A 27,880-nucleotide genomic window follows, 5' to 3' on the forward strand; every position below is an offset into this window, starting at 1 on the left:
GGTAGATTACTGTGTCTGCAAGGAACATTTACTGCAGATAATCCTAAATGATAAATCCCACTGGGTAGATTCTGATCAGCCACATATCATCGTTCTGCTCCACAGCAGAGGAGTTCATAAATCAGACAATCAGAGTGCTTTGGGTGAGAAGGGAACTCAAAGACCAACTAGTGTCACTCCCTGCCAGGGGCAGGGACACCTTCCACTGTCCCAGGCTGCTCCAAGCCCTGCCCAACCTGGCCTTGGACACTTCCAGGGATCCAGGGGCAGCCACAGCTGCTCTGGGCACCCTGTGCCAGGGCCTCAGCACCTCACAGGGGAGAATTTCTTTCTGATATCTTTACAGCCACAGAACAGCCTCTGCCTCTCAGGACCTGCCTGATTGTTATCCTCTCAAATCCATACCTGGCTGCCTGAAAGATTTAGCTTTTAACTCTCAGCAGACACAGAATCAGGTGGAGCCACTTCCCAAAACCCAGCCAGGAATTCCTCTAAATAACCTTTATGCATGCAACTTTACCCAAATCTGCATGCAAAATCCTCACTTCAATTTGCAACCCTTGAAGCAGGTACAGCCCAGCGTGGGTGGTTTTATATGGAAACAGGGAAATTCAGACTCGATACAAAGAAGAAACTTTCTATTTAAAGGGTGGTGAGGCACTGGCCCGGGTTTCCCAGAGGGGTGGAAGATGCCCCATGCCTGGAAACATTTGGGGTCAGGCTGGGTGGGGCTCTGAGAAATATGGCCTGTAGGAAATCTTGCCCGTGGCAGGGGATTGGCCTAGAGAGCCTTTAAAGATCCCTTCCAACCCAAAATATTCTGTGGTTCTGTATCAGCTGCACAGGCACAGCCACCTGCAGAAACCAGGACCAAACCTAAGGCAAGGCAGAGTGTGGGAATGTGGCCCAGAACCCCAAATATTAACAAAAAGAAACAATGTGTACTTGAAGAAATGACTCAACCTTAATTACTGAAGGTTTCTTTCCTTTGAAAGCCATTAACAGCAATAACAAAACATGAACGAACGAAAACCTTTCTGATTAACACATGACCACAGGATTAGCTCTGATTTTTGGAACCAAACACTGGACAGAGTTATTCTCGTGACAACAGAGAGTGTGTTTGCCCTCCAGCTCAGCCCAGCACCCCATACCTGTCCTCTTACCTAACAGCGTGGTCGATGGCACGGTGTCTGATGAAACTTTGGGATGGAATTCCGTTCACCCACACGACAGGGATCAATGGAAATCAACAGGGGATCAACAGGAAAAGAAAAGTTACAGAGAATGAAAACAAGGTTAGCTGTGTCTCACACTCGGAAGCCTCGGTCTGTTATAGGTTATATTGGGTAACATACAAAAGCAAAGGAAATTTAGGAATGAAAGAAAAGTCTGGCACTAGTACCTGAGTAGTAGGAATTCAACATAGATTTGCTCTGAAGGGTTTTGCTTTGGACAGAAAATGAACAAGGAGAGGGTGATGCTAGGTAGGAAAGACATAAGGAAAAGACTTTAGACATATATTAAGAGAGAGAAAGAGAACAGGGAGAATGTTCCTCAAAGAACACAGTTATATGGGATATATAAGGCTTATCAAAATGAATTATATTTTTCATTTCAACATGCATATTACATTTATTACATTGTCATCATGATGGATTTTCTTTAATATTGGCACTCCAGACCCCAAATAGAGGATTATAGTTACTGTAAATCAATGTGTTCCTAAACAGAACACACACAGAGCTACATTCATAGGTTTATATTCTAAATGTTCTTTTTTTCAACCAAAGGAGCAAACTTAGGGTTTTGTCTCTAAGGGGAAATTCCTCAAAAATTACCCCCAAATTACAAACTACAGAGAATCAGTATTGACAGTAAAATAAACCTACTCAAACACAATGTCCCACAAAAATTCACTGGTGGGGTAGCAATTTTTTTTCGTTAAAACATTACAAGTTTACAACAAGGGACTTGTTCTTCAACCCAGGACTGTTCACAGCAAATCCTATAATCCTTTCCCCTGTGAGCTGGGTTCTTTCAGCAGGACAAGCATCCTTGCCTTCTCCCATTACAGCACCAGCTTTCTCTGGACTAAAATCCACAAATTTCCATATTAATCAAATCAAATATTTCCATATTAATCAGATTTTTTTTTTTTTTTTTTTTTTTTTTTTTTTTTTTTTTTTTTTTTTTTGAAAGAAGGAAGGGCTCAACATCTTCGTGGTAGATTCTTGTCTTGATAGTAAATTTATGAGGCTGGTTTATACCTACAACAGCAAACATGCACATTCTTATGGTAATCCATCATTTTTGAAGGCATATTCTTTTGTTATCACTCTGCATTCACTCTCAGAGTTACAGGCATTTATTTATCTCCTCCTCAGAATGTTGGGAAACAAGCTAATACAAATCTCAGTACATCAGAAAGATGACAACAGATAACACAGGAAAAACTATTCCATAGCCCAACAGAAGTAGATAAAACTCAATGTACATCAAAGTAATTTCAGAAGCAATTTTTTTGTATCTATGGAGCAAACACTGCTTAAAAATCTCAATTTATTCTGTGGGGAGACCCAAAGAAGTCACTGGTCTAGGGAGCTCCATAAAGTCAGAATTACCTCCTGAGCAGTTTATAATCGTCTAGTTCATGGAGTTGCTCTTGTTCTGCATCCTCACAGCATATTTTCAGACACACACGACTTGGAAACACATTAAATCAAATTTCTCACGGTTTGGTCTGCTGGAGCTCTGCCCCAGCTGCCTTAAGTCATGAAGTTCCTCTGCTTTGGAGTCTCTTACACTTTTCTGTTGCCTGTCAGCCTAAATCAGACCCTTCTCTCACCACTCTTAGGATGTGGACAGGGTGTCAGAGAACATCAAATAAGACCTGGACAGAGCAATTGGTTTGCCCAGTGTCAGAGAGCAAGGCAACACTCAGGGATTGGGGCAGGACTCAAGTTTTCCTGGAATTGAGGAGTGTAAAAGAGCTCATGTGGCCATACTGCCTTTTCAGAGCTGCTGAGGATGAATTACCAAATAAAACATTTCGTGTCAGTGAGTTTGATTAAAGATGTTACCAGCTGAGGTTTATGACATGAATTGTGTTTGTGACACAGGGATGGGACTTCTAGATTCAGATTAAATGGAGGGGAAAAAACCCCAAACAAACCCAAACAAACATAACCAAAACCAAGAAAAAACCCAGCCCAAACCCAAAACAAATGAAAAAACAAATCAAAAAACTAAACCAAAACAAAAATCTCCCCAAAGTCACAAACACAAAAGAGAAGTTTCTTAAAACCTTGGAGAACTTATTCCTGAAATCAGTCAGGTTGTCTAATGAGATGTATACACAGTGCTGCTTTCTAACTAACATTTCTTACAGGCACTCGGGTCTGTAATCAAAGGAAACACGTCCAGAGAGGATTTCACATCAGGGTAGAGATTAAGGCTTCATTAAAAATTCTCTTTGTGCTCCCTGGAGTGGCACGTGAGGCCACACAGATCCCTCCAGTCATGCAGAGTGGGGAAGGCTCCTTCCTATTCTGAAAATTATTCTTTAATTTTTATATTATTTCCTAAACTAGTAAACCCCACAAAAATCCCATGGAAGCCAGTAAAAAGGGATTTAGTACATTTTCCTTTTATGCCTTTGATAAAATGTGGGTTTGTCTTTTTTTTTAAATTATTTTAAGGGATTTTTTTACTCAGGGAAACATCTCATGTCCATGACCCTACAAATCCTTAGACTGCATTTAGCAGGTCACCTAATTATGAGTGAAAATTATCAATGGGGCAGGAGTTAAGAACTACATCTTGCTGTGTTTGCCTTTTGTGAAGACCCGTGCACCTCGGTGATCATGGAGGTGCACTCATGGAGGATTGTGGAAAAGTGTGAATTTTGATGGTTTTTGGTACAAATCGATCCTTTAAACCCTGAGTGCCACTTGCCTACACCTCCCTCTCATCTTCTTTTTCTCAGAAGTGAAATCACACTGCCTTGGTACCTTATGGTAGTGGTTCCTACTGCAGAACTCAGCCCACCCACTTGTAAAATGCTCTGCCTGAAGCATTAAAGCCACTCCTCCAACCGTGTCAGTGTCCCTCCTGAAGGGTGTCTGGAGAGCTCTCTCCCCCAGACTGAGATGTCACAGGTAAAGCTTAATAAATACTTAATAAATCAGTCTCCAGCAAAACTGGCTGCATTTTGATGGGTTAAAGCCTCAGAATCAAACAGCTCCTGCCAGAACCTCTGCAAGGATGTCAGTCCTGGGGACAGGGAATCCTCCTGGACAAGGCAGGCCCATGTCTCCTGAGCACTGCAAAGCCAGAGGAGCAGTTTCTTTGTGCAGGAACATCAGCAGTTCATCCTTGCTGAGCTGATCCACTGCTGCCTGTCCCACCACTGCCAAACTGCCCGTGATTTCTGTGTGCTGACAGTCCCCTGCACACCCTTCTGGTCACTGCAGACCCTTCTGGTCACTGCAGACACTGGGGGGCAAATTTAGCTCCTCTTTGTTTCCACAGCCCATCTTGTTCCATAAGAACCCTGAGCCAATGTCTACAGGTGACTGTGCTGCTCCCCAACATTCCTGCACTCCAGGGAACTGCTCAGCCATTGCCAGGGCCATTGGCTGCCTTTAATGGAGTTAGGATATACTGTTATCTTTAAAAACACAAGATACTTGAGAAAATGAACAACTGTGGTTGTTTATAATCCCAGAGTAAAAGCAGAACAGCCACAGACCAACCTCTGTTCCAGCAAACACCTTCCCTGATTCTGTGGAGTGCCACAGACAGAGGCTGAGCCCAAAAAAACTCTTTCATTTCAACACCTGTATGTGTCAATGAGAATCCAGGATAACAACTAATGCTGCAGAATGGAAAGAGAGATGAGGGGCTTTGCTTCAGGCCAGGAAAGATAAATGCCCAATTCTCTTCCTCTTTTCAGCAAGGCCTGAGGTCCTGGTGCCTCAACAGAAAACAAGGGGCTGATAAGGGCAGCTGCTCATTTTTTATCTCCTTCATGGTGCAGGGCATCAGGCAGCACCCTTGAATGTGGGACTTTTAAATCTAACTGGTTTTAAAAAATAGTCCTGTGTGGTGACAGGGCAGGGAGAGAGGTAAGCAACAGCAGGAGGAGGGACAGGACTCACCCAGGAGCAGAGCAGCAGCCAACTGGAGAGACCATGGGAAAAAAAACCCTTCTTTTGTTTTTTTCAAATTCAGTGAGTGCCTGCTCTCAGCACTCACTGAAATTGTTCTGTCTGAAAAGTTATCAAAATTATTGTGACAGAAAGTAAAAACTGGAGGCAAGGACACAAGCCCTGCAAGGACATTGTATTCTGCAGGTAAAGTTGCCTGCAAGTCATTCAGTAACTGAGGGATCCTACTTAGCAAATTGTCTTGTTCTGTTTTTGCTTGCTTTGGTGAGCTGGCAAGGTGATCCTGGCATTGAAAACACTTTGCTTCTCCTGGCGGGCTCTTCTTCCAAAAGAAGAGGGGCATTTCCACAGCCCTGATCCAGCCAGCTCAGGTCCCACACCAAGGGCAGCATGGACAGGGGGACTGCCCATCATGAGATGCTGTAAATGCTATTTACTGTTGGCAGGCAAAAAACAATTCAAGAAGGAATCTAACTGCTGTTTAGACAGTTGATTTCAACAGCTCTGGTGGATAAACCCTGTAAAACTCTCTTAGTTAGCAGGAAGGTTAAGAAATAATCCTATTACGTTATTCCAAAGTAGGCCTGTATAGAACCCACAAGTATTAAACTCTATTAAGGCAATTTATTTTATTTTTCTTTTCAAGGAATACTTTATCCCATAAAATTCCTGTATCAGCATGTGCACACTAGTGCACAGAACTTACCTCCAACACCTCAGCATCCTGGACTTGGCAGTAAAAAATTTGGAGAAATCATGAAGGTTTATTGATAATTCTTTCTCATAGATATAAAGAGGAAAAGAAATAAAGATTCCACCCATGACTGACTCAGGTTATAGGGGAAGGCAGTGATAAAATCTGCAGAGATGTCAGACAAGTAAAGGTCTAACTGATTAAAAAACTTGAAAACTTGTAGTGATGTTTCTTTACAAAATCTGATACATCATATTTTCTATGGTTGCCATTTCAAGCAAATGACTCAACTGTTTTAATTAGTCTGTCAAAATAACAAGGGGGGGGGATGAGGTCACATTTCAAGCTTGTCTCTTTTCTAATTTTCTGGTTGGAAAAAAAAAAAGACTTTCAGAAACCCAGATTCTGAGGGAAGTGTCAAACACTTGATTTTCCCCACATACTCCAGCCAAGCTGCCTGTGCTGTTTCAGGGATGGCTGATACAAAACTCCTGCTGCCCTGGCTTTCAAAGACATGAACCCCACAGAACTCTTGCTGCCTCCTTAGGATACAGCTCCTCAGCACCTGAGAAAATTAGATCTTGACTGAAGTCAATTTAATATCAGGGAAAAGTGCTCCCTGCCAGCCTTGGCTGCCCCAAACACCTATTTATCCATCTCACAGGTGTGTTACACAAAGTGGCAGTAGCAGCACATGCAGATGGAATTTGACATGACCTGCAGAGAGAGGGAAAGGAAGAATTCACTCAACCTGTCCCATTCAATTTCAGATTACAAGGGGAGGTTTCAATGATAAACCACTTTTATTTTTATCATGAGCACTTCCATTTTAGTAATCGGGGGAAAAAACACTTCACTAAAGATGCTTAATAAAGACAAAAGTTTTAGTACACACTTGAGTTTCAGAGCTGTCCCCTGTCCAAACTAACAGGCTGAGTGTCAAAAGAAGGAGTGACATGCCCATAGTGTCTAAGTTTAAATTTATTTAATACGAAAAAAGTTTACAAATCCACCATGCAATCCACCATGCACTCAACCTGGATCTAGTGAGGCTAAAGTAGGACTTGGTGCTGCTTTACCCACAAAACCCTTTTAGCTACAGAGGTGTGAGTGGTTTACAAATGTTAACTAAATCAGTTTTACTGAACCCATGTGAAGAATAAACCGAGGACACAGACAAAGGAAGAAATGCTGTCTTTCCATTCCAGTTCTCTAGCCAGGAAACCAGGCCTTCTTTCAAAACAATTTCATACAGAAAATGTTGTTTCATCCTGCAAGTCAGCTAAGTGATTTGACTCTTCTACTCACAAAGGAAAATTATTTCTAAGCAACAAATAAACATGTGCCTCTTATTCTGATGCAGTTATTAGAACAGACTATAAATTATTCTCAGTAGCTTTGGACCCAGAGGAATGCTCTCCACCTGTCTGACAGTTAAACCAGGGGCAGTGACAGAGACATTCCAGACATCTAAGGAGCTTTTGCACCAATCTCTATCACTGCCATTCCTAACTCCTCAACACTGTGCCCAAAGGAATAGGTCCTTTCAAGAACCCAGAGCTCTCCAAGGGGGTCATATCCATTGCAAGCAAGTTAAACTTACTGAATCCATTAACATCTTGGCAGCTGGAAGAAAAAGCTTCTTCATTGTGAACAGCACTGAGTTTGGTGGAGGTCTTGTCAGAAGCAGCCACGGGGCCCATCTCCCTCTGCGTGCTGGTCTGAGTCTCCTTCTGCTTCTTGGCTAGCTTCCTTTGGGTTGGTTTGGAGAGGGGAGAAATCAAGGTCAGTTTGCCCTCATTAAAAGCAAAGCACTGGCAAAATATTTTGACAAAATTCCCCCACCTGGTCAGACATGCAGGGCATGTGACAGAGCACACACCAGGAAACCCCACAGCCTTTTAACGTCACCTGTGCAGCGCGATAAGTCTCCTGATCCCACCTGGAGCTGTCCCTCCCAGCCACTCATCTGGCACAAACCTGCATCACCCCAGCAGTGGGAGTGCTACCTCAGCCTTGGAGAGGGTGGAATAGGAGCAGCCCCTGCAGCAGGTGCCTTGGAGAGGGTGGAACAGCTCCAGCCCCCAGAGCGGGCACCAGGAGGAGCAGAGGGCTCAGGGTGGGAGCACTGCTCACTCCAGTGGACCAGGACATCAGCATCCATCCCTTGGGATTCTCTCTGAGGCAGTGGGAGACCTGGCTCTGTGCCACCAGAGAGCTGGAGCAGAGTTCTGTCCTGTCCCCAGGCAGAGCAGTCAGGGCAGCAGCCTCCTGAAAGCTGATACAGCTCCAGCTGCTCTGGGGATCCCCAGCCAGGGAAGGGTGGGGCACATCAAAGGTTGCAGTTGTTTTAGCAATGTCCAAATATTCCCCATGTTCTGGGAAAAAGGGTCTTTTCTGGTTTTGAGGAGACAGCAAAAACTTTGTCAAAAGCAGCAAGGCTGCCTGCTCTGAAAACACTAACAAAGCTAAGAACGTAAGAGGCTCCTTTTTTGCAAACACAGAGAATAATAAAATGGAGAGAAGCAGGAAAAGTGAGCTGCTAAGCTTCCATTGACATTTGACTGCCCTGTGCTTCATTCGTATCAGAGAGCAAAACCCTTTAAAAATGAATGTGTGACATTCTACAATCCACACCTTGAAAAAATATCACACAAATCCCCAGCAGCAGCAAAGAACTTTGCTCACACAACTTCCCTAGATAGGAAAATAAAACAAAATAAAAGGGAGAAAAACAGATTACTGTAAGAAGGAGCTTTGGTTTTCTTTCTTTTCTCCAACTCAAAGAAAACAAAAATCCTAACAACTGAATCATTTTGCAAAGAGGTTTTTCTTCTCTAAAACAACATGCTTATGGTAAGTACTACCCATCTTTTAAACTTAATTAGATTCTAAAAAAAGAAGGTACTCCTTCCAACATAGTCTATCAGGCTCCATCTATGCACAGAACATGTCACAGTGGCATTTACAGGCAAGTAAATGGCACATTGCTGAGCCCCAGCCTTCAGGAGATGGGCAGCTTGGCCACTTAGACTTGTTTGCAAAGAAGGGTCAAAGAGAACTAAATCCTTTGCCTGTGTCTGTGGGAAAAGCCTGTTTTAAAGAAAAAACAATCCAGATCAGGAGAGCAGAGATTTATGGAGAAATGTTTGCTGCAAACTTTGGAACAAACAGATCTGTCTCATCTGCTCAGCCATTTACAATGAGTGGTTCCAATCCAAGCCCAGAGCTGTTCAACTGGGTCCATCATCCCAGGGGGCTCACTCAGACCTCCCCAAACCCCCGTGGTGTATCCACTTGTGCAGATGAAGATGTAAAGAGGGGAGCAGTCCTTGAGAGGTGAAGCAAAAAGCTGGTGTTCCAATGATGTTAAAAGCTTTGCCTCCAGTGTTCAGCAGCACTGGCACAGCCAGATTTAGGAGCTGTGAGCTGCAGACATGGGATCCCCTTTTTTTTGGGCTGTGGTGCCTGAAGTAACTACGATAGTCTTGAAGTGTGTTAACCCTGCCATGTGGTTCTTTCAGTCTGCGTGGTTTGCTAATGGTACGTGCCTGTGTGAATTCTTTGGCAACTGGAATTAAAATCACTCAGTGGGAAACACTAATCCAAAATGCAGAAGTCCTTAATAACAAGCACTCTGGACTGCTGGGGTGAGCCACTACAGACAACCACTCCTGATGGTTGAAAATGGTGAGTCAAAAGGGGAGACTTCCTCATTCAATGGAAGTTAAATTATTTGTGGCAATAATTATCTGTAAGTCCCCATTGCCTGGTATCTTTTCAGAAATGCCAACAGGCCACGAAGAGCCGGAATTGGCAAACTGGTTTTGTCTTTGGGTGAATGAGCAACAACATTTCTGCATGTCCTAGGCAGGAGAAAAATAACCCCAAACCCAAGCCCCTTAGTCCCCAAAGGCCTGCTTACAAAAGCCCTATGCAAAGGAGTTCTACCTGGTCCTGTAGAAGACAGAGAGGCCCCTAAAACATTGGCTTGAATGCCTAAAAAGAAAAGGTGACATGAGTTTAAAGTTCTCAATCTACCTCGCACACACAACCCGGGTCTGCATCTGAAAACGCCACAATTGTCTCTCAACAGAGTCTTATCAGTTTCCACCTTTCTCCCTCTCTGCTCCAAGAATGTAAAAATTCTTCATCTAAATTTAGAGGGAAAAGGAAGACAGATCTCTTTTGAGGATTTCAGAGCTAAGCTTGCCAGACACATCAAGGGGCTCTCGGCTGCTGAACGTGCCTTTTCTGCTGCCGTTCCGTGTCTGGAGAGACTGGCAGCACAGGACTAAGCCTATTTGGTCCTTGCCATCATTATAATTCATAGAAAAGATTATAAAATCAAATGACTAGCACTTTCCAGAATGCTAGGGAAGTGACTTAAAACCCACAGCTAGGTAGAGGTTTATTTCCCAGCACGTCAAAACGCCTTTTGGAATTGGAAAAGCGTTTATCTAGAAATGCTGTTTCCAAAAATAGGGTGCTCCAAGAGATCTCTGTGAGTCACTGACAAGCCACGCTGGTGACACGGCCCCCGCTGTCCCCACTGCCCTGCAGAGCCACTGCAACACCCCAACAAAGCTGCTCTGGGAGTATCAGTGTCAGTCAGGGGCTGGCTGTGTGCCCAGCGTGTCCCCAGCAGTGCTGACACCCCACCAAGGAGCAGACTCTTCCCCACTCATGCATTATGCAGCTGGAAAGGGCAAGAAATAAAGGACCAGGCAGATATTGGGAAGAAGAGTCTGATACAATCGACACAGAATGTCAGTGTTGGAATGAAATGATCTTAATGCTGGTTTACATTCAAAGCTAGGGGAAATGTGGCAAGAAGAGAGCAGGAGTCCATGGATGGAGTTTACCAGGTTGCTCTTTTCAGTTTCAGAGGGTTTGGAAATGAAGAGATGATGTTTGCAAGCACAGCACACACAGAGGAGGGATGTGACAGAAAGATGCTCAGAGTTGAATGAAAAAATGAAAGCAGCTGTATAATCAGGCAGTTGATGCTGACCCCACTAAAGCAAGGAGAAAAGCCATTGGCAGTGAACACAACAAAGTGTGAATTTGGGGGGAAAAAAATGATGGAGATTTGATTTGGTTGTTTTTTGAAACTTCTACTCGTATCAGAGACTAGATATAAAATCTGAAGCACTATATTAAAATTGTGGGAGTTCCACTTAAACAGTTGAGGAATGCAAAGTTGGTATCAAGCACAAACCATTTACTGCCACGAGCATTAATCAGGAAGCTCCAGCAATATTTTTTGTTAGAAGTATCTGCAGGATCAGATTCCTCTTTTGTGGAGGTTTGGATGACTGTCAGGGATTTTTTTTTAAAAAACAGCTTCAAACTTTTCTCTAACTTTTTCTATCAATTCTACATGCATGAACATTAAATTTGTAACTGCCACTCCTGGAGAACTCTTGTGCATGTACGTTGACAGATTTAATTTTAGATGTTTCGCCAGGATGGATTATGTACACTCTGGTGTAGATTTGTATGCACAGGTAATTTAGACATTAGGTATAGATCATGTAAGTTAAACATAAAATTTCCTCCTACAGACACAAATTGCATATTGCCCTCATTTTCAATAAGCAATTTGAGAAAGAAAACAAAAAAACAAAAAATCCTTTTAGAGAATTGTGCATAACAAACTCCTAGGAGCACACATGTAATTTGTGATGGAATCTGCCCCCATTTAAGGCAGGCAGTGATGAGCCATGCAAATACCAGGGAGAACTGGTCAAACAGATCTATTGGAAAGGATCTCCATGCCCTGAACCTGTAGCAGATGACAAATCCAATTTGGAAGAATGGTTTCATGCTGTTTAAATCTAAGGGCATGGCACTATAATTTGGGTGATCCTGTTGCTCTGACTGAGGGCTCTGCTGCAACACTGCTCTTCAAATGAGACCTGTGCTCCAGGGGCACACACACAGGAGGACACAAAGGTAAAGCTGGAAAACATGATCTACAAGCAAAGGCCAAAGGAAATGTGGACCTTTAAATCTAGAGAAAAGGAAATCAAATAGGGCTGATAGGTCTTCAAACATGAAAAGACAGCAGAGGGGAGCTGTTCTTGCTCCCTGCAGGTACTGAGGAATGAATGGGAGGCTTTGGGGAAGGCTGTTCATTTTAAACCCTCTGGAGAAGGGCTCTCTGCAGGAGGAGCTGCCAGTGGGGCAGGCAGGGTGGGCAGTCCTGGTCCCTGCAGGCTGTGAACAGAGACAAAGGAATGGCAGCTCAGAGCAGTGCAGCCTTCTCTCTCACACTGGGGCACCTGCTCCAGATGAAAGGTGTGTCCCCTCACCTGCCCCTCCTGAGCTGCCAGCAGCCTGAGCAGGGCTGGGATCAATTCTGCCCTAAGCAGCTTTCTCAGAGCCCTGCAACACAAACCCCCTCAGCAGTGCTCTGACAGCTTCAGTTGTGCTTTCAGCACCTGCTCTGATGAAGCTCTGATGGAGCAGAGGGAGGCTGCTGTACTGAAGGTGTAGTAAAGGTGTAGTAAAGGTGCAGTGATGAGCAAAGGCCAAAGTCACAGAGCAAACGTCACAGGACAGGAGGAAGTGAAGTCAAAAGATGCCCTGAGTGTTTTGCACTGTGGGTATACAAGCCCTTGAGAGTATGATCTAAGCTTCACTTGATCAAATTCATCACTGCTTATGGAGGATTTATTTTCATTTATGTTTATTTTTTTAGTTTTACTTACAACCAGAGAAAGTTTAGACAAGCCAGGTGCATGTAGGAGCCATCCAGTGTAAGTCTGCTGGTACAGACAGCCCCTGCTCTCTGCATGGTTTAGACTTGCAATCACCATACAGACATACTCTAAATAACACCTCATCTACTTTCTGCATTTTGATATATTATTTTTTTCAATTTGCTTTCATTAGACAGGCATAGCCACTGATTAACGATCCTGTTTTTCCATCATCTGATGAGAAAAGCACCTAATGAGAATGTTTCTTCTTAAAATCCTGATTCAACAAGCTGACCTGTGCAGGCAGATCCCACCATCCATGGAAACACAAGGAGATACTGATGTGTGAATGTGGTTATACAGAGGTACACTTATAAATAAAATAAAGGGATGTTTTTCTTTTCAAATGTCCCACAGATGGTGGCAATAAATTCAGCATAAACTCTTGTTATTTAAAAAAATCTAAGTATATATTTAGCTTAATAACCTTTGCAATCTCTCCCATGAAAAGAAACTCCCAGCTGAAACCACCCAAAAATTAAAACTGGTGTGAATTTCCAGTGGGATTTGAAGGGTCTTCCTACACTGCAATCATGTCCCTGCAGCTCTGGCCAGTTCAGGGGAAAAGGAAAACATCTTGGCCGTTGAGTGCCTTTTTCTAATAAACAACATTAAACTGAGTGCTTGTAACACATGAATCTCTGTATTTCCACAAATTCTTCCCTGGTCTCATATTGCTCTTGATTAAATTTCATCCTGCAGCCATTACCCAGTCCAGGAGAAAGAAACAAACCAAAACAAACAACCCACACACAGAAAACATTTCCATTTATTTTCCTGGTGAACAAATAATAAAATCATGATATGGATTGCTGCAGTTGAAAATACTCTTGCAAAAGAGGTGTCTGTCACTAACTGCAAACCCTTCTGTGAACTGGATGAATTGCTGTCTGTGTTTTACAGCTTCAGCAGGGAGTACAACCAACATCTCCCAGACCTGCCTGGGTAGGCATCTTACACTGCCCATTAAATTTAAGTGCAGAGAGAGACAGCAGCAATTCTGTCCCAACCTTGGACACCATTTGTGTTGGTGTAAATACAGAGTAACTCCTCTGAAAAGGTTCAGGTGTCACCCTGGGCTCAGGGATGCAAGGAGTGCACCAGGACAGGAACTCCTAATTCCATCTTTCTCCTCACAGGATCTCAATTCACAGGCAAGGAGCCTTTGCTGATGGGCAAACTGAAGTACACAAGATGATGTTGACCCTGCACGATGAGTTACAAGTCAGGAATTGAGGCCTCCTGGGTTGTGTTTCCACTTAAAGTATGTCAAAGATCTTTATGGCCTTCTCTTTCATTCTTTCCTGTACGTTTTAGGAAGTTTTTCATCAAGTGTTGCTATACAAGAATCCCGTAACTATTTACCTGTAACTATGCATGCCAGAAATAGCTGCTCCTATAAATGAATATTTTGGACTGGCTTCACCCATCAGAACTGCAGGTATTCAACCATCACAGAATCAGATTTTCCAGTCTTGAATTGCAGCAGAACACAAGACTGGCTGAGGGCAGAACTCCAGCCTAGAGATCACCAAAATGCCGTGGCCTGTCTCTGTAAAGACCAGCTACTCCTGAAAAAAGTCTCAGTGACCTTAATAGAATTATTCAGACCTGCTTGGAAGAGTTAGGATAGGAGATTTTGGTCCCCAACAAGAAGAAATGCCTGTGTAGAAGATGACAAAGGGTTGGGAGGAATTATCTGAAAGCAGACAAGAATTGCTCTAAGAAACACAGCTTTGAAGTCCAGAAACTGAAAGCAAACACAAAGTGGTACAGTCTATATGGTCACATTTAATGATCTGCCAGCAGATCTATTTGGGAATCTGCTTTTCAATACTGGTAACTCATTCAACTGAATTTTGCTTCAGGACTTAATAATTCATGCAAGGCCATAGCACAGAAACCAATTCTATTAAAAAAAATAAATCTGCATATAACCATATTGCTGCTGTTATTTCCACAACATTTCAAATAAACTTAAATCTAACCTCTCTGCTCATAGGAGTCCAGAGCAATTTGAATCAAGTTTGGCTAAGAATTGCACAGTCTTTAGCAATTTCAGATCTTCACCTGCAATTCTAATGAAGAATTTCATGGGAAACTTGAAACTCAGTAGAGCTTCACTGTAATGCTCCTTCCTGGGCTCTCCCGCTTTCTCCCCTCACTACTGGAACATCTCTTTTACCTTGATTGTTGTTCAATGGGGGAAAAAGAAAACCAAAGCAGAGCTTGTGTTTTCCTGGTGCAGGGAACAGACCAGAAGTCCATGTGAACCCCAGCAGTGCCATGCAGAGCCTGGTGCTGCAGTGCTCATGCTGAGGGGGCTGTGGATGTGCTGCCTCTACCATCAGGATGCTCCAGCTTGCAGAGCTGTCCTGGGGACACCCCCAGCACAGAGATAATGATGAATGAGCTCTTTGCAGAGCTCATGTTGGGTGTGGTACTGGGGAAGAACAGCTCTGTGATTTCTGCAAGCTGAGCTCCAGTCTCTACTGGCCACTGTGAACACTCAGCTTGCCTGATGGCACCTCTGGCTGTCCCCTGGTGTGATGTGATGCACGCTGGACATCTGCCTCACTAAACCTTATTCAAACCCTTCCTTCTGCCTCTGCCGAAGCTCACCGCAACCCCAGGCTTGGGTGACCCTTCAGAGGCTTTTCTCTTCACTTTTCCTGAGTCACTGCACTGCTCCCTGAGGAAAAAGGGTCTGCCAAATTGGCCCACAGCAAACAGACCCCTTAAGGACCCCTGTGCTTGCTCTGGCAGAAGCAATCCTCAGCTGAATGCTTAAAGCAATGCTGTGCAGCTGTAAAATGGGTCACAGAGGGCTTGGAAGTTGATTCATCTTTTTAAACACACAGATCTCAAAATAAAATGAAGCAGGGAACATGCTGACCACATACTGCCTGCTGGGAAAAGGCAGAATCACAATGGGAAACCTGGCACTGAATTTCTCAGGCAGTGGTGCTACTGGTTGTAAGGAAACCAAACAGTAAAATGTGAGAAATGTGCAGAAGAGGAAAGCTTCTATCAATAAACTCAACTGACTCATAGCACCTTTGGGTTAGAACCATCCCCTACCTCACACCTAGTTAACCTCCTCTTTAATCTGGCTACTTAAGGTCAAATTTTGTTCTCAGTGAACCAATGTGAGGCCTGTGAGTAGAGGAAATGGAGTTACTCTGCATTTACAGTTACATCACTGGGCAAACTCAAGACTCATGATGGTGTCCCTAAGGTTCCTCACATCCTTGGAAAGTGGGAAAGGTTCCTCTTTCAACAGCTTCCTGACAAGTCATGGAGAAACAAAACCCCTCCAAGCAGCAGTTGTAGGGATCCTCCTTTGCCCTGTTCTTTGGACATAAAGCAACTCATCTAGAAAAGGAATCAGCTCCCTTAAAATGGCAGCACATTGACCCTCTCATTCTGCTGGCCTGCTGGACATCTTCCAGAAAAAAGCATCAAGATGAGACAAAAAGGAACTGCAGGAAGGGGTGAAGAAGGCAGCCCCTGGAGCAGCAGACCAGGAGGGGCTGTCAGGGCTGACGTGGCCCTTTGGACAACTCAGAGGGTTTCAGAGCCCTGACAAGCCTGGCAGGGTCTGGGGAAAGGGTTGGTGTCAGTGATGGGGCTCCTGCTGCTTCTGGGAGCTGGGGAGGGCAGAGCTGCTCCTGTCTGCACCAACAGCTGCCTTACCCAGCCCTCCCAGCCCTCTGATGGCAGCAGAGGTGTCCAACTTGCTTCTCCAGGACTTTTTCCTCACATCATTGATCCAGCCCTCTCCTCCTCCGGATCCTCAGACAACCATTATCATGGCAGAAACAGCTTGGCCTTGATTGCTTCCCAGCCCCTCAGTCTTTAGGCAACAGATGGCTCTGGAAGTGCTGATGTGTGAAGCATTTTCATGTGCCTTAACAACTGCCTTAATTATGCAGCATTGTCATTAGGACTGGACAGGTGATTTAGATCTGAATATCTGAGCCACTTCATCATCCAATGATCTAAACCAACACTCAGAACCTGGCAGCTCCAGGAACAGGGATGTTTGCTGGGATAATGTCAAGTTGTCAGAAACCTGGAGGTTTTAAAAAAAAACTTACATCCATGGCTGAGAAATTCCCAACAACAACTTTCAGGTGTGGATTTCTCTCAAGTCTAGCTAGGAGCAATGGACAATCAAAAAGGTGCACTTGGGACACTCTGTATTTGTCCATTACCATTTACAGAATCACAGAATCATTTACGTTGGAAAAGGTTTCCAGGATCATCAAGCCCAACTGTTCCTCCAGCACTGCTGTGTCCATCCCTAAACCCTGGCCCCAAGTGCCACATCTACACAACTTTTAGATGCCTCAGTGACTCCATCACTTCCCTGGGCCACATGTTCTGGTGCTGGGCAGCCCTTTTGGTGAAGAAATTTTTCCTGATATCCAATCTAAAGATGAATATCCAATTTGAAGAGTCATAAACTGTAAGTGATGTATCTGTGGACATTCATATGTTTGCAGTCACAGCTACAGGTGCAATGGGAAAATGGGGAAAACATAACAGCATGCAATTGGGAAAATAAACCACCAGAAACACAAGCTGCTGGAAAGATGAGGATAAATGGAGTGGTTAAAAAAAAATAAAATACAACAAAGCACAAAATTACCACAGGGTGAACATGCTCAAAAAATCTCATTCCCAGTCAAGTACTTACAGGTAATAGGAGTAGGAATATGCATTTCTTCTAAATATTGACGGCCAGTCAGATGAACAAAATATCCAAAAGGAGAAAAAGAGAAAAACACATAATTAGGTTTAGATGAACTCCGGGCTCCTTTTTCAATATTCAAAGCATTTGTGCTGTTTTCTGTGCTGAGATCCTATTTGCCTACACTTGTTTCAGGAGCTGTATGCTGGTGAGGAATAAATAGATACTGGACTGGAGACAGGTTGTGTTTCCACTTCTGCCACTAACAATAAATCCCCTCACCTTTAATTCCCTCACTTTATCATGTCAGTAACATGGGCAATAAGATTTTGCCTCTTGAGTGCTTTGATATTTTTGAAATGGAAAGAAAGATGTCAGAGCTATTAATACAAATAACAATAAATAGAGAAGTGACAATGTAAGAACGCCACAATTTTGGAATATTTAGACAATGAGCAAATTGTCTAATGATAAATCAAGCTTCATCAAACTCTAAAATGCAAATAGTTCATTAACAATTCAAGCATCACTCCATATTTATAGCTGAGCACTGGGGGCATGCATTAGCTTTCTGCATCACTGTGATTAAGCATTTTCTACCACAGTTTCTCAACAATTCATTTCACAACATCTTGAGCAGCACCACAAACTGAGTCTTGACAATCAGCTGTAGCTTAAGAGGTGATTATTTTCCCTTTTGTAGCTGGAAAGGGGCTTCTTACACCTACCCCAGGGTATTAGAGATTTACCAGCAGCCACAAGAAGCAGCAGCAGTGGTCAAGACAGGGAAAACCAGTGAAACACGAACTTCAATCTATTGCACAGCTCTAAAATCCCATCCATGAAGACAGTAGGATGACTAGGAATGGCTTAGAAATACAAATGCAGCTTTCAGGTGTTCACTTTTATGGTTGCTCTGAACACAACTTCCATAGGCACACGTGGAAACCAGCTCAGCTCAGTCACTGTGCACAATCACCCTCTGTGCTGTGCACACGTGGAGTAAAGAAGGATTAAACTGAATGGGAATGGTTTTCCTGGTGATGGCCTTTGCTCTAAACCTGCTATTTTGCCCAGATTCCTGATGTATGCCAAGTTGTTTGAGCACTAATTCCAAGCTACACCTGGATGTGTTTTAATTAAATGCTATTATCTCCTGAAAGCAGCAATTCTACAGGCCCCAGCAGTGCACCAGTTAAGGTGCACTCACTGCCACTGAGCCTCCCTGTGAAAATCCCAGTTCCACTGAACCTCTAAACAAAGGGAAACATGACCAAGATGTAGAAAATGAGAGTACACACACAGCAGAACCCATGAAATCCCCAAAATGATTCAATTAAGCCCAGCCCTGTGAGAGGCCAGGGACAGGGCTCACACAGCTCTATCGACTGGAACTGCTCCCTTCAACATCTTGCTGTTCTTTCTGCTGCTCTCCTGTCTGGGCCACAGACATCTGGGAGCCCACCAGACTCTCAGCCCTCATTAAAAAGCTGCACAGCCCTCCAGGCTGCAGAGGAAAACTCAGAAAGGTTTGCTCCATAAGGATAGAAAATAAAGGGGGACAAAAGGAGGATTAAGTTTTGGAATTGGACATTTTGGCTCAAATTCTTCCAAAAATATGCAGCCTGAAATAAGGATTTACTAAAGAATATTTCAGAGCTTAACTGTGAGAACTGGTTGGAATTATAGTTCAGTAAAACCATGACCTGGTCCTTGAATGCAGAATACAACCCAAACCCCTGCCTGGCTCACACCAGGGACACAGGGGGGACACTGCTCACTTAATGTACAAATGGCCCTTTCCCTAATTCCATCCTACAGCTTGGGTATGTTCTGCCCAAGAGGCTTTGGGGTTTTATTTAATTAGTTTAAGGTACCAACCTAAATCCTAATCCAGAATAAGGAGCTGAATTTTCATAGGAGGAAATAATCCTAGACCCTACATAGCCCCAAATCTCCTTTTTTGCTACTGACAGCAGTTTAAAGAACTTATTTACAGTGCACCCATGACAGGCTGTCTGATCCTATTTATTCAGTCTTATATTTAAAGGGGTCAGTGGAGGCTTTGTCTGCTCAAACACACCAGCCTGAGAGGTGTCACATTCTTCACTCCAGGGAAATAAGAGTCACGATTACATCAGATTAAAACTGCCCAGATGAAATCAGAACTGACCAAAATCAAATCCTATGGGGAGGGGCAAAGTCAAAGGGTATTTTCTCCTGAAAAAATACCTTGTTTTGCTTGCTCAGTTTTGTTTCTACAAAATGATTCTCTGCTACACAAATGTATTTAAATAATATTAAAGAAAAAACAACAAGCTCCTTAGAGAATTAGAAATATTTACATACAATAAAAATGAGATATTTCAGGATATGTATCTGTTAATGAAAGAATGTGGTTCTGCATTTTGTGGGCACGTACACTCATGTGGGCACTGACCACCACCTCTAAATTAACAAGTTAAATTATCACAGAATGACAGAGTGCTTTGGGTTGGAAAGGACCTTAAAGATTATTCCAATTCCCCTGCCATGGGCAGGGACACCTTCCACTGTCCCAGGCTGCTCCAAGTCCTGTCCAGCCTGACCCTGGATGCTTCCAGGAATCCAGGGGCAGCCACAGCTTCTCTGGGCACCCTGTGCCAGGGCCTGCCCACATTCAGAGTGAAAAATTTCTTCCTGATATCCAATCTAAATTTAATCCCTTTCAGTTTAAAGCCATTTCCCCTTGTCCTGTCACTACATGTCCTTGTATGTTTCTCTCCATTATGTGGCAGCAATTTTTATGTCACACATGTAATGGTGATGCTGTGACTCAACTCCTGGAGTTAGCGGGTTCTCAAAACCAAGAAAACCAACTGTTAATGTTTTCAATTTTAAATGCTGTGAGACAGTCATGTTTATAACAGAAATTTATATGTACACTCAATTTTGACATAGATATATAGATATGAAAGCTTTAGTAGACTTAGACAACCCCAAGTTTCAACTAAAACTTTCAGACAACAAACATAAAGTCAAACCCAAATTTTCCACTGCATAAATACATTCTGGTTGGCTTAATTTAGCTTCACATATCTGACTAAACCCTCTTAAACTTTATCAGCCCCCAGAAATTTTTGAGTTCCTGGAATTTTTGCAATTTGTTCTGCTGAAACTGTGAGCAAATGAGCGCTGCTTGCTCATGCTCTGTGTCTGAAAGGTTCCACCGTGCTGCTGATCTGGTGAGTCCCACAGGAACAAAAAGAGGCTCCTGATGGTACCAATGCTCATCTCAAACCAATGTCTTCCTTCCCTTCTAATCCCTCTCCTTCCTCTGCTCCACTGGTTAACAAAATGCTTCATCCAGGACACTCTGTGCCCATTCCCAATGAGCTCTGATGTCCTGGACAATGGACAAATGTCACTGGGGTATTTTCCAGCTCCATTTGAAGACAACATCTCAAGTTTAACTCATTAAATTATTTTTCTGAATTGTTGCCTTGCAAGGCTACATTATTTGTACACCCAGGCCTTGGTGCACTGGGTAGGGAAGCGGTTTTTAAAATGAGGCTTGTGCAAACATGGAATGCAAGAGCTTAAGCTCCAAATGCTTCTGTTTGCAAAATAAAAAGAGAACTCTGTTGTTAAACTGTTCTCTTGGAAGAGCTCAAGCTTTCAGCTCTGCTCCTCCAATCTGTGGTCCAAATCAGCTTCTCCTTTCATAAAAGCTGGTCCCAACCCACACCAGTTTACAAATGAAATGAGCCTGACAGGCTGAAGTTCATCTTCAGGGAACACTTGTCCATGTGCAGCTCTGAGCCCCAGCTGGACGTGGCTGGTGGTGCCCATCCAAGGGAGCCCAGAATGGCTGTGATCAGCAGCCCTGGAGGGGCTGGAGGTGTGCTACAGCCTCCCAAACCTCCTCCTGCACTCAGAGCTTCTAAATGGGAAAAGATTTTAAAGTCAATGAGCCAGTTTATTCCTTATTTCAGTGTGTCTTCCAGCGGGTATTCTTGCAAAGTGCAGCAAACAAGAGATAAAGACTGCAGGGATTCTGCTTGTCTGCCCTGGGAGGAGCTGTGGAAACAACACAGAGGAAACTGCAATTTTCCAGCTCTAGGGGGAAAAAAGGGAGAATTTAGATTTCTAATACTCCAACTCACCTCCTTTCTAATGTTAACTTTGAAGAAAATTGCCCAAATTTAAGGAGCCTATGGCAAAACTGGACAGAGCAAAGTCCTGTCCTTGGGACATCACACCCAAATTCACCAATTTCTGCTTCAGGGACAGGCAAGTTCAGCTGATGATCCTGTGCACTGTCTCGGGGGCCAGCTCAGCTTGGGAACTTTCACATGGATCCTCAGTATCCAACCTCTGGGCCTCATCCTGCAGTACGAGGAGTTTTGCTTGGGGGTTTGTGTGTGTCATCTGTGAGACAATGACTTCTGTTGTAGCAGCTGGGACAGCCAAAGCATTGAGAAAACTCAAGGGCTGGAAAAATGGTTGGGATGAAGCAGCCACAGCTTCTCTGGGCTCCCTGTACCAGGGCCTCACCTCTCTAGGGAAGAATTTCTTCTGATGTCTGAAATAAACCTCCTCTCTGTCAGCTTGATGCCATTCCCCCCTGTCCTGGCACTCCAGGCCCTTCTAAGTTGTCTCTCTCCATCTTTCTTGTAGCTCCAAACCTTCTCTTCCCCAGACTGAACAATCCCAAGGCTCAGCCTTTCCTGTTAGGAGAGGTTCTCCTTTGATCTCCATGCTACTTTGTGACTTATCCCCAGACATTAATTATCAATTAATTATCATTATCTCTTTGCAGTAACAACAATTCTTTTGTTGCTGCATCTCCCAGAACTGGTGTTTCTTCTGGGTCTACAACCCTTAATGTTCTGTACACAACATTAAGTGCTGCTCTGTCCCACATAAAGAATGTTTTATCTTTATTTATTCTTCTTTTGGAAACTACAACAATGTAGCCCAGAGGGCCAAGATGGAAGCAAAGCAGAAACTTACCTTCTTTTGATGGTCAGCATTGCTCCCAAGAGGATAATAACAAACATCAGGAGACCAGCTATAACTCCAGCCATTTTCACTGTGCTGTCAACTTGCTTTTCAGGTTCCACTGCATTGGAATTCTGGGTGGAAGCTCCTTAAAAGATGGAGGGAGAGGAAGGATAAGATTTTAAAAAAAAAGAATTTGTAGGCAAACTGTGCAATGATCCACTTTAAATATTCATTTCAAAGCCTAACAACATATTTGCAATCAAATTGCAATAGACAATTGTCCATCTAACCAAATCTGCCTTTAATGAGGGCTAATGACAGATAATTCAGAGCAGTAATAGGGTGTAAAATCCCAGTGTAGTGCAAATGACTCTAATATTTTACTAAGTTATACTGTAATGGGGCATTTACTCTTCGGAAGCACTCAGCATGCACCCAGAAACAGGAGAACAACACTTCTCATTTTAATCTCAAATAGTTTAAATGGACTTGCAACCCTTACTCATTGAAATAGTGAGCATAGTAACAGGTAATAATAATAATACTTCTGGCAGGAACTTTTTTCCCTCTAAAATCAGCTCACATTTGTGTTTCTCACTGTATTGGAGGCCTGGCTTTTATACACATCCCATTACAGATACACATGTCACAAGCATTAATTCAACACAGAGAGAATCTCCACATAGAATCATGAAATGATTTGAGTTGGAAGAGCTTAAAGCTCCATTTCATTCCAACCCCATTCCAACCTTCCACAACATCAGGCTGAACCTTGGAGCTCCATCCAGCCCAGCCTTGGACACTTCCAGGGATGGGGCAGCCACAGCTTCACTGGACAACCACTTCCAGTGCCCCAGCACCCTTTAACATCACACACCCTTTAACATCACACACCAGGCATGACTTCTCCAGCCCAAACAAGAGAGCATTGTTTCTATTTGAAATTTTTTGGGGTTTTGTTTTGTTTTTTTTTTTTTTTTTTTTTTAACAAGTGAAACCTACACACCTGAATATAAAACACATTTAGGAACATTATTTGCACAGCATTTCTGCTCTGACTGAGCATCTTGGAGAAAGCTGCTCTTTACCCTATTGTTGAGACCTCATTAGTCCTCATTACAGACCTCAGCTCTGCTGACTTCCCTGCTTGCTGCACAGAATATTTCCAGAAACAGCTTAAGCCACTGAGCTTGATTTGGAAAGCCTCACAAGATTTGAGTCATGGCTACTCTAAAGACTAAATAAGCCCATCTTCATTATATTCTTGTTACACTTAACTACTCCTAAAAATATCACCACTGCAGCTCACAAAGTTAAATGAATTCATGTTACATGAGATCCACTCTCATCTTGGGCTTCACCTTTGCTGCTGGAGTCAGCCAGGTCCTCCTCTGCAGCTTAAACGTGGTAGGGAAAGGGGATCAAAGGTGAGCACAGAGGGCTGACATCAGAAGTCAGTAATGGTTTGCTCTTTTAACAGCTCTGTGCTGCTGATCTTCAGGAAATCTGAATCATTTCTGTCCATGAAGTCACTTGCTCAGGGAGATAATATTCAATCAGGTCCATGTGTTGGTGAGACAGCAGTGTTATTGTCACTGGGGTGGTTTTGGCCTCTTTGCCACACGTTAAGCTGCACATGCTTTAAGAGATGGTGCAGTGATAAAAGCACGATTTCACTTCTCCTACAGCCAGGCTGTTAATCCAGTTTAGCCAGAGCAAAACACAACATTTACCAAGCAAAAAGGGCTGGCTTTTGCAATCACACATATAATTTTCAGCTTTTGCCCCTGACAACTCTACTGTTCTGCTGCATTCACCAATTTGCCCATTCAGTTGAGTTCACTGATAACTTCTGTGCTCACATGTCTGAAATGCATTAATGGGACTCCTGAGCATGAAAATAAAATATCAGTTGCATATTTCCATCTTCATTTGACAAGCTCTCCCACAACCCTGCAGTAAATGTGTCCAAGAGGTGAAGCTCTACACCATCAGACAGGCAATCCCCACACTGTCACACAACAAAGGCAATGAGAAAGGTACAATTTCTCCCTGAAAATGGCTCAAACTCTATTCATTTGAAGTGAAAGTCAGAAGTACTCCAAATTATCCTTCAGCTGAGCTGCAGTTACTCCTGTGACCCTAAATAATAGGTGTTGGAGAATGGTTTTCTACTATAAACAGCACAGTCAGACACCCCTCATTTTTGTACCATCTGAATACCCTCATGAAGTGTGAGCTGTTAGGAGAAATAAGAATGTGCTGTCAACTCCATCTTCCAATCCACCAGACGGGTTTGATTTTGCCAGGCTGTTGCTTGTTACTCTGGGCAATGTGTGGTCAGAGTGTTTTTATCTGGTATTTCCCACCCCACTGCAGGCTCCTGCAGCTCCAGGAGGAGAGGAAAGGCTCTTTATCCATCCTGACACCTCCACACTGCTGTGACCAATCTTGTGGGCAACTCCATCTCTCCTGGCAAAGGCCAGCAATCCCTTCAGGCAACCAGCCCAACCATTTGTAAGTTGTCTCAGCTAATAGTGCCTAGGAATGGAGAATATGGCAGTGTCAGCAAACTCCTGGCTCTGGGATTCTCAAAGCCTTGCAATGAAACATTACTGCAAAAAGTCCATTGTTTTCCTGCTGTTCTGGCATATTTTCCATGCAGATGTCTAAATCTCCTCTGGTTGCTCTGGTTTCCCACCTGCCCCAGCACCAGCTGTAGGTAAGAACATTCCTGTCCTGAAAGGAGGAGCTCTGTGAGCTGTTTCTTGCTGCTCCTGACAGAAATGCTGTTTTAGAATTCAGTTTTGCTTCTCTCCTTTATAGAGATGCAGGATCTGAAATCCTCTGAGCACAGCAGCCCATAAAAACTGCTCAGATGGCCACTTCATACCAATATCTTTAAACACACTTGCAAATCTCTGCACTGTACTTGAGGGGCCACCCTCTTCTTTCTGAAAAACCCTGTTTATATATTGCTGGCATTAAAATGGAATGAAAACAAACTATAACTGTATTTTCTAGTGGTTACTTCCACCACATTTCCTGGAATGAATTGTTCCTTGTAAGAGAAGCTGGATGCTGGAACAGTAAGACACAGAGCAGGTCACCACTGTTATTAGTGCATGTATTTCAGTGGCACCCACGGAGGGCAGGTCCCCATTACTCTGCACTAACATGAACCAGCACAATTTTCTACCCTAAGCTTGCTTTCTTAATAAGGGAGGCAAATGATAGAAGGCAGAGCCAGAGGAGTGAAGGCTGTAGGTCCCCTGACTCCCTATCTGTGCCTTATCTACTCCAGCAGGCCTCTGCTCTGAAATACTCATTTATGTGATGTACAAAATGCACCATCCCAGGAGCCAGAGCAGGGCCTGACTGACTTTCATTGATGTTCACCCAGCACCCCACTGCTCACTCGGAGCTATTTCAACATTTTAGTCCTTTCCTGGCAACCCAACTGACTTTGTTTCTCTTCAATCCCTTCCAAAACTCCCGAAGATCCTGCATCTTGCTGGAAGTACAGGAAGCACATTCATGGGAGATGCAGTTGTGGTGATGCTGCAGAGATGCACAGAGAGCAGGGCAGGGGCAAGTGGCCAATTTCCCAGAGCTGTCCAGCTCATCAGCCCATGAGAAGTCAGGTTTCTGGATCATCACACACTGATGGTTTAATTAAGGTTGTAATTAAGGTCTAATCTGGCCGTGCTGCTGTCGATTCATAGAAGCACAGAATATGCTGAACTGGAAGAGACACATCAGGATCCTCAAGCCCAGCTCCTGGCCCTCCAGAGACACCACAAAATCCCACCCTGGGCATCCCTGGCAGCTCCTGGAGCTCTGGCAGCCTCGGGGCTGTGCCCATTCCCTGGGGAGCCTGGGCAGTGCCAGCACCCTCTGGGGGAAACCAGCAGTGGCATCTAAGGTGAAGATACCACAGCAATCTCTATCCCAGCAATTCTGCACAGGTATATTATTTGAAAGTAAGCCACAAAATATAAAAACAACCTCCTCTGTGGAGGTGGCACTTTGAAAAACATCCAGGAAAGAATGATTACTGAGTGCATGTAGCTAAGCAGGGCTGGTAATACAAGTTTCTTCCATAAAACCTATTTCACAAACTGCAATTTGAAACATTCTTTACTTTAGGCAGCAATTACAGTATTGCATTTAAAAAAAATGACACTGCCAGGAAAAAGAATTCAAGAGAGCCATAAGCAGGAGGAAAAGTCAGGTATTTATGTGAGATTTCCATCTGGTGAGACACAAAATCCTGCAGTGGAAGTGGCATCACAATCACCAGTAGCCAAGATGGAAAGAGAAGCATCCCAAACAGGAGGAGACAAGAAATCAAATAAAATGATTCTAAAGACAGCTGGGTCAAATAATCAGAATCTAGAAAAGGGCAATGCAAGTGGGAAGAACGGAGGGACCAAACGAGAGAAGAAACACAAAAATGGGAGGTTCAGCCACCTCCAGGTGACAGGAAAGGCCCAGCAAGGGGACAAGTATGGCCAGGAGAAGGCTTGGTTTCAAAATTGCAACACCTAAGAGCACAGCTTCTTCAGAAAGAAATCTGCTCTTGGAACAAAAAAAAAACAATCAGAAAAATTACTTCAGAGCATTATTTAACCCAGAAAAATTAATGAAAAATATTGGGCTCCCAGTCATTATGCATTGAAATGATCTGCACAATCAGAGTGATTTCTTTGCAGCACATAATGGCCAGGCAGTGGGCTGAATGTAAAATCTCCTAATAGACCTGGAGGCTTGTATTCAAAAGACAGCTATTCTCAAATCACTTGTAAACACGATTTCTTTTATTTATTTTTTTATGGTGCTTTCTATGTGAGTGGCCTACAAATTATTAAAGCAGCTCTGCATGCAGGAAGGAATGCTCTCCCTCATGTTTTCAGCTCCTGATAATCTCTATATCTGTAAAACACAGCCTGATGTGCACACACAAGGGCAGACAGGTACCTCCAGGAATGATAACACTGAGATAAAGGTGGAAAAGCACATTTTATATCCTGATGTGGAAACAGCCAGCACCAGCCCAGGGTGCCAGCTGACCACACCCCCCAGCAGTGTATTAGCACTAAAAAATAATCTGTGCATGATGCTGATGAGCCAACGAGTGGGACAGCTCATCACATCTAAAAGCAAGATCCCTCTTTGGTTATCTCTTTGTTGCAATTCATTAAAAAATGAGTATCACAAAGAGGATCACCACACACAGCGTCACTACACTCATTTTCCACCTCCACTTATTGAAGGCTGCAAACAGCACAGGCTTAAGACTATAATGAGACACACTTATTTCTTTAACACAGCTCAAAAGGAATAGACAGAATGATGAGAGCCAAAAGCTTTCAACCATATTCCGAGCAAAACAAAGCAGTCCTGGAGAGAAAGACAGACCAGAATTTGTATGAGGGATTTTCAGGCTTACAGGTGGAATCTGTAGGAGGATGAGGGTAAACACAGAGTGAGGCATCAAGATCAGCATCGCTACGCTGAATAAGAATTAAAAAATAGCTGTAAGTGAATAATTGATTCTGGAGAT

General features: G+C 43.5%; 1 protein-coding gene across 1 annotated transcript in view; it reads right to left on the minus strand.

Annotated features, from left to right (window-relative positions):
* Positions 1-27,880, minus strand: part of PTPRT (protein tyrosine phosphatase receptor type T) — a gene marked incomplete at its 5' end in the record, with an annotated part of 254,562 nt that overhangs the window by 23,537 nt on the left and 203,145 nt on the right. Inside the window, 4 exons of the mRNA XM_083873197.1 lie at positions 1,167-1,202; positions 7,469-7,617; positions 17,335-17,364; positions 22,324-22,459. Coding sequence (XP_083729323.1) covers positions 1,167-1,202; positions 7,469-7,617; positions 17,335-17,364; positions 22,324-22,459 — 351 coding nt within the window. The remainder of the gene's footprint in view (positions 1-1,166; positions 1,203-7,468; positions 7,618-17,334; positions 17,365-22,323; positions 22,460-27,880) is intronic.

Source organism: Zosterops lateralis (assembly GCF_965231275.1).
Source record: "Zosterops lateralis genome assembly, chromosome: 16".
NCBI lineage: Eukaryota > Metazoa > Chordata > Aves > Passeriformes > Zosteropidae > Zosterops > Zosterops lateralis.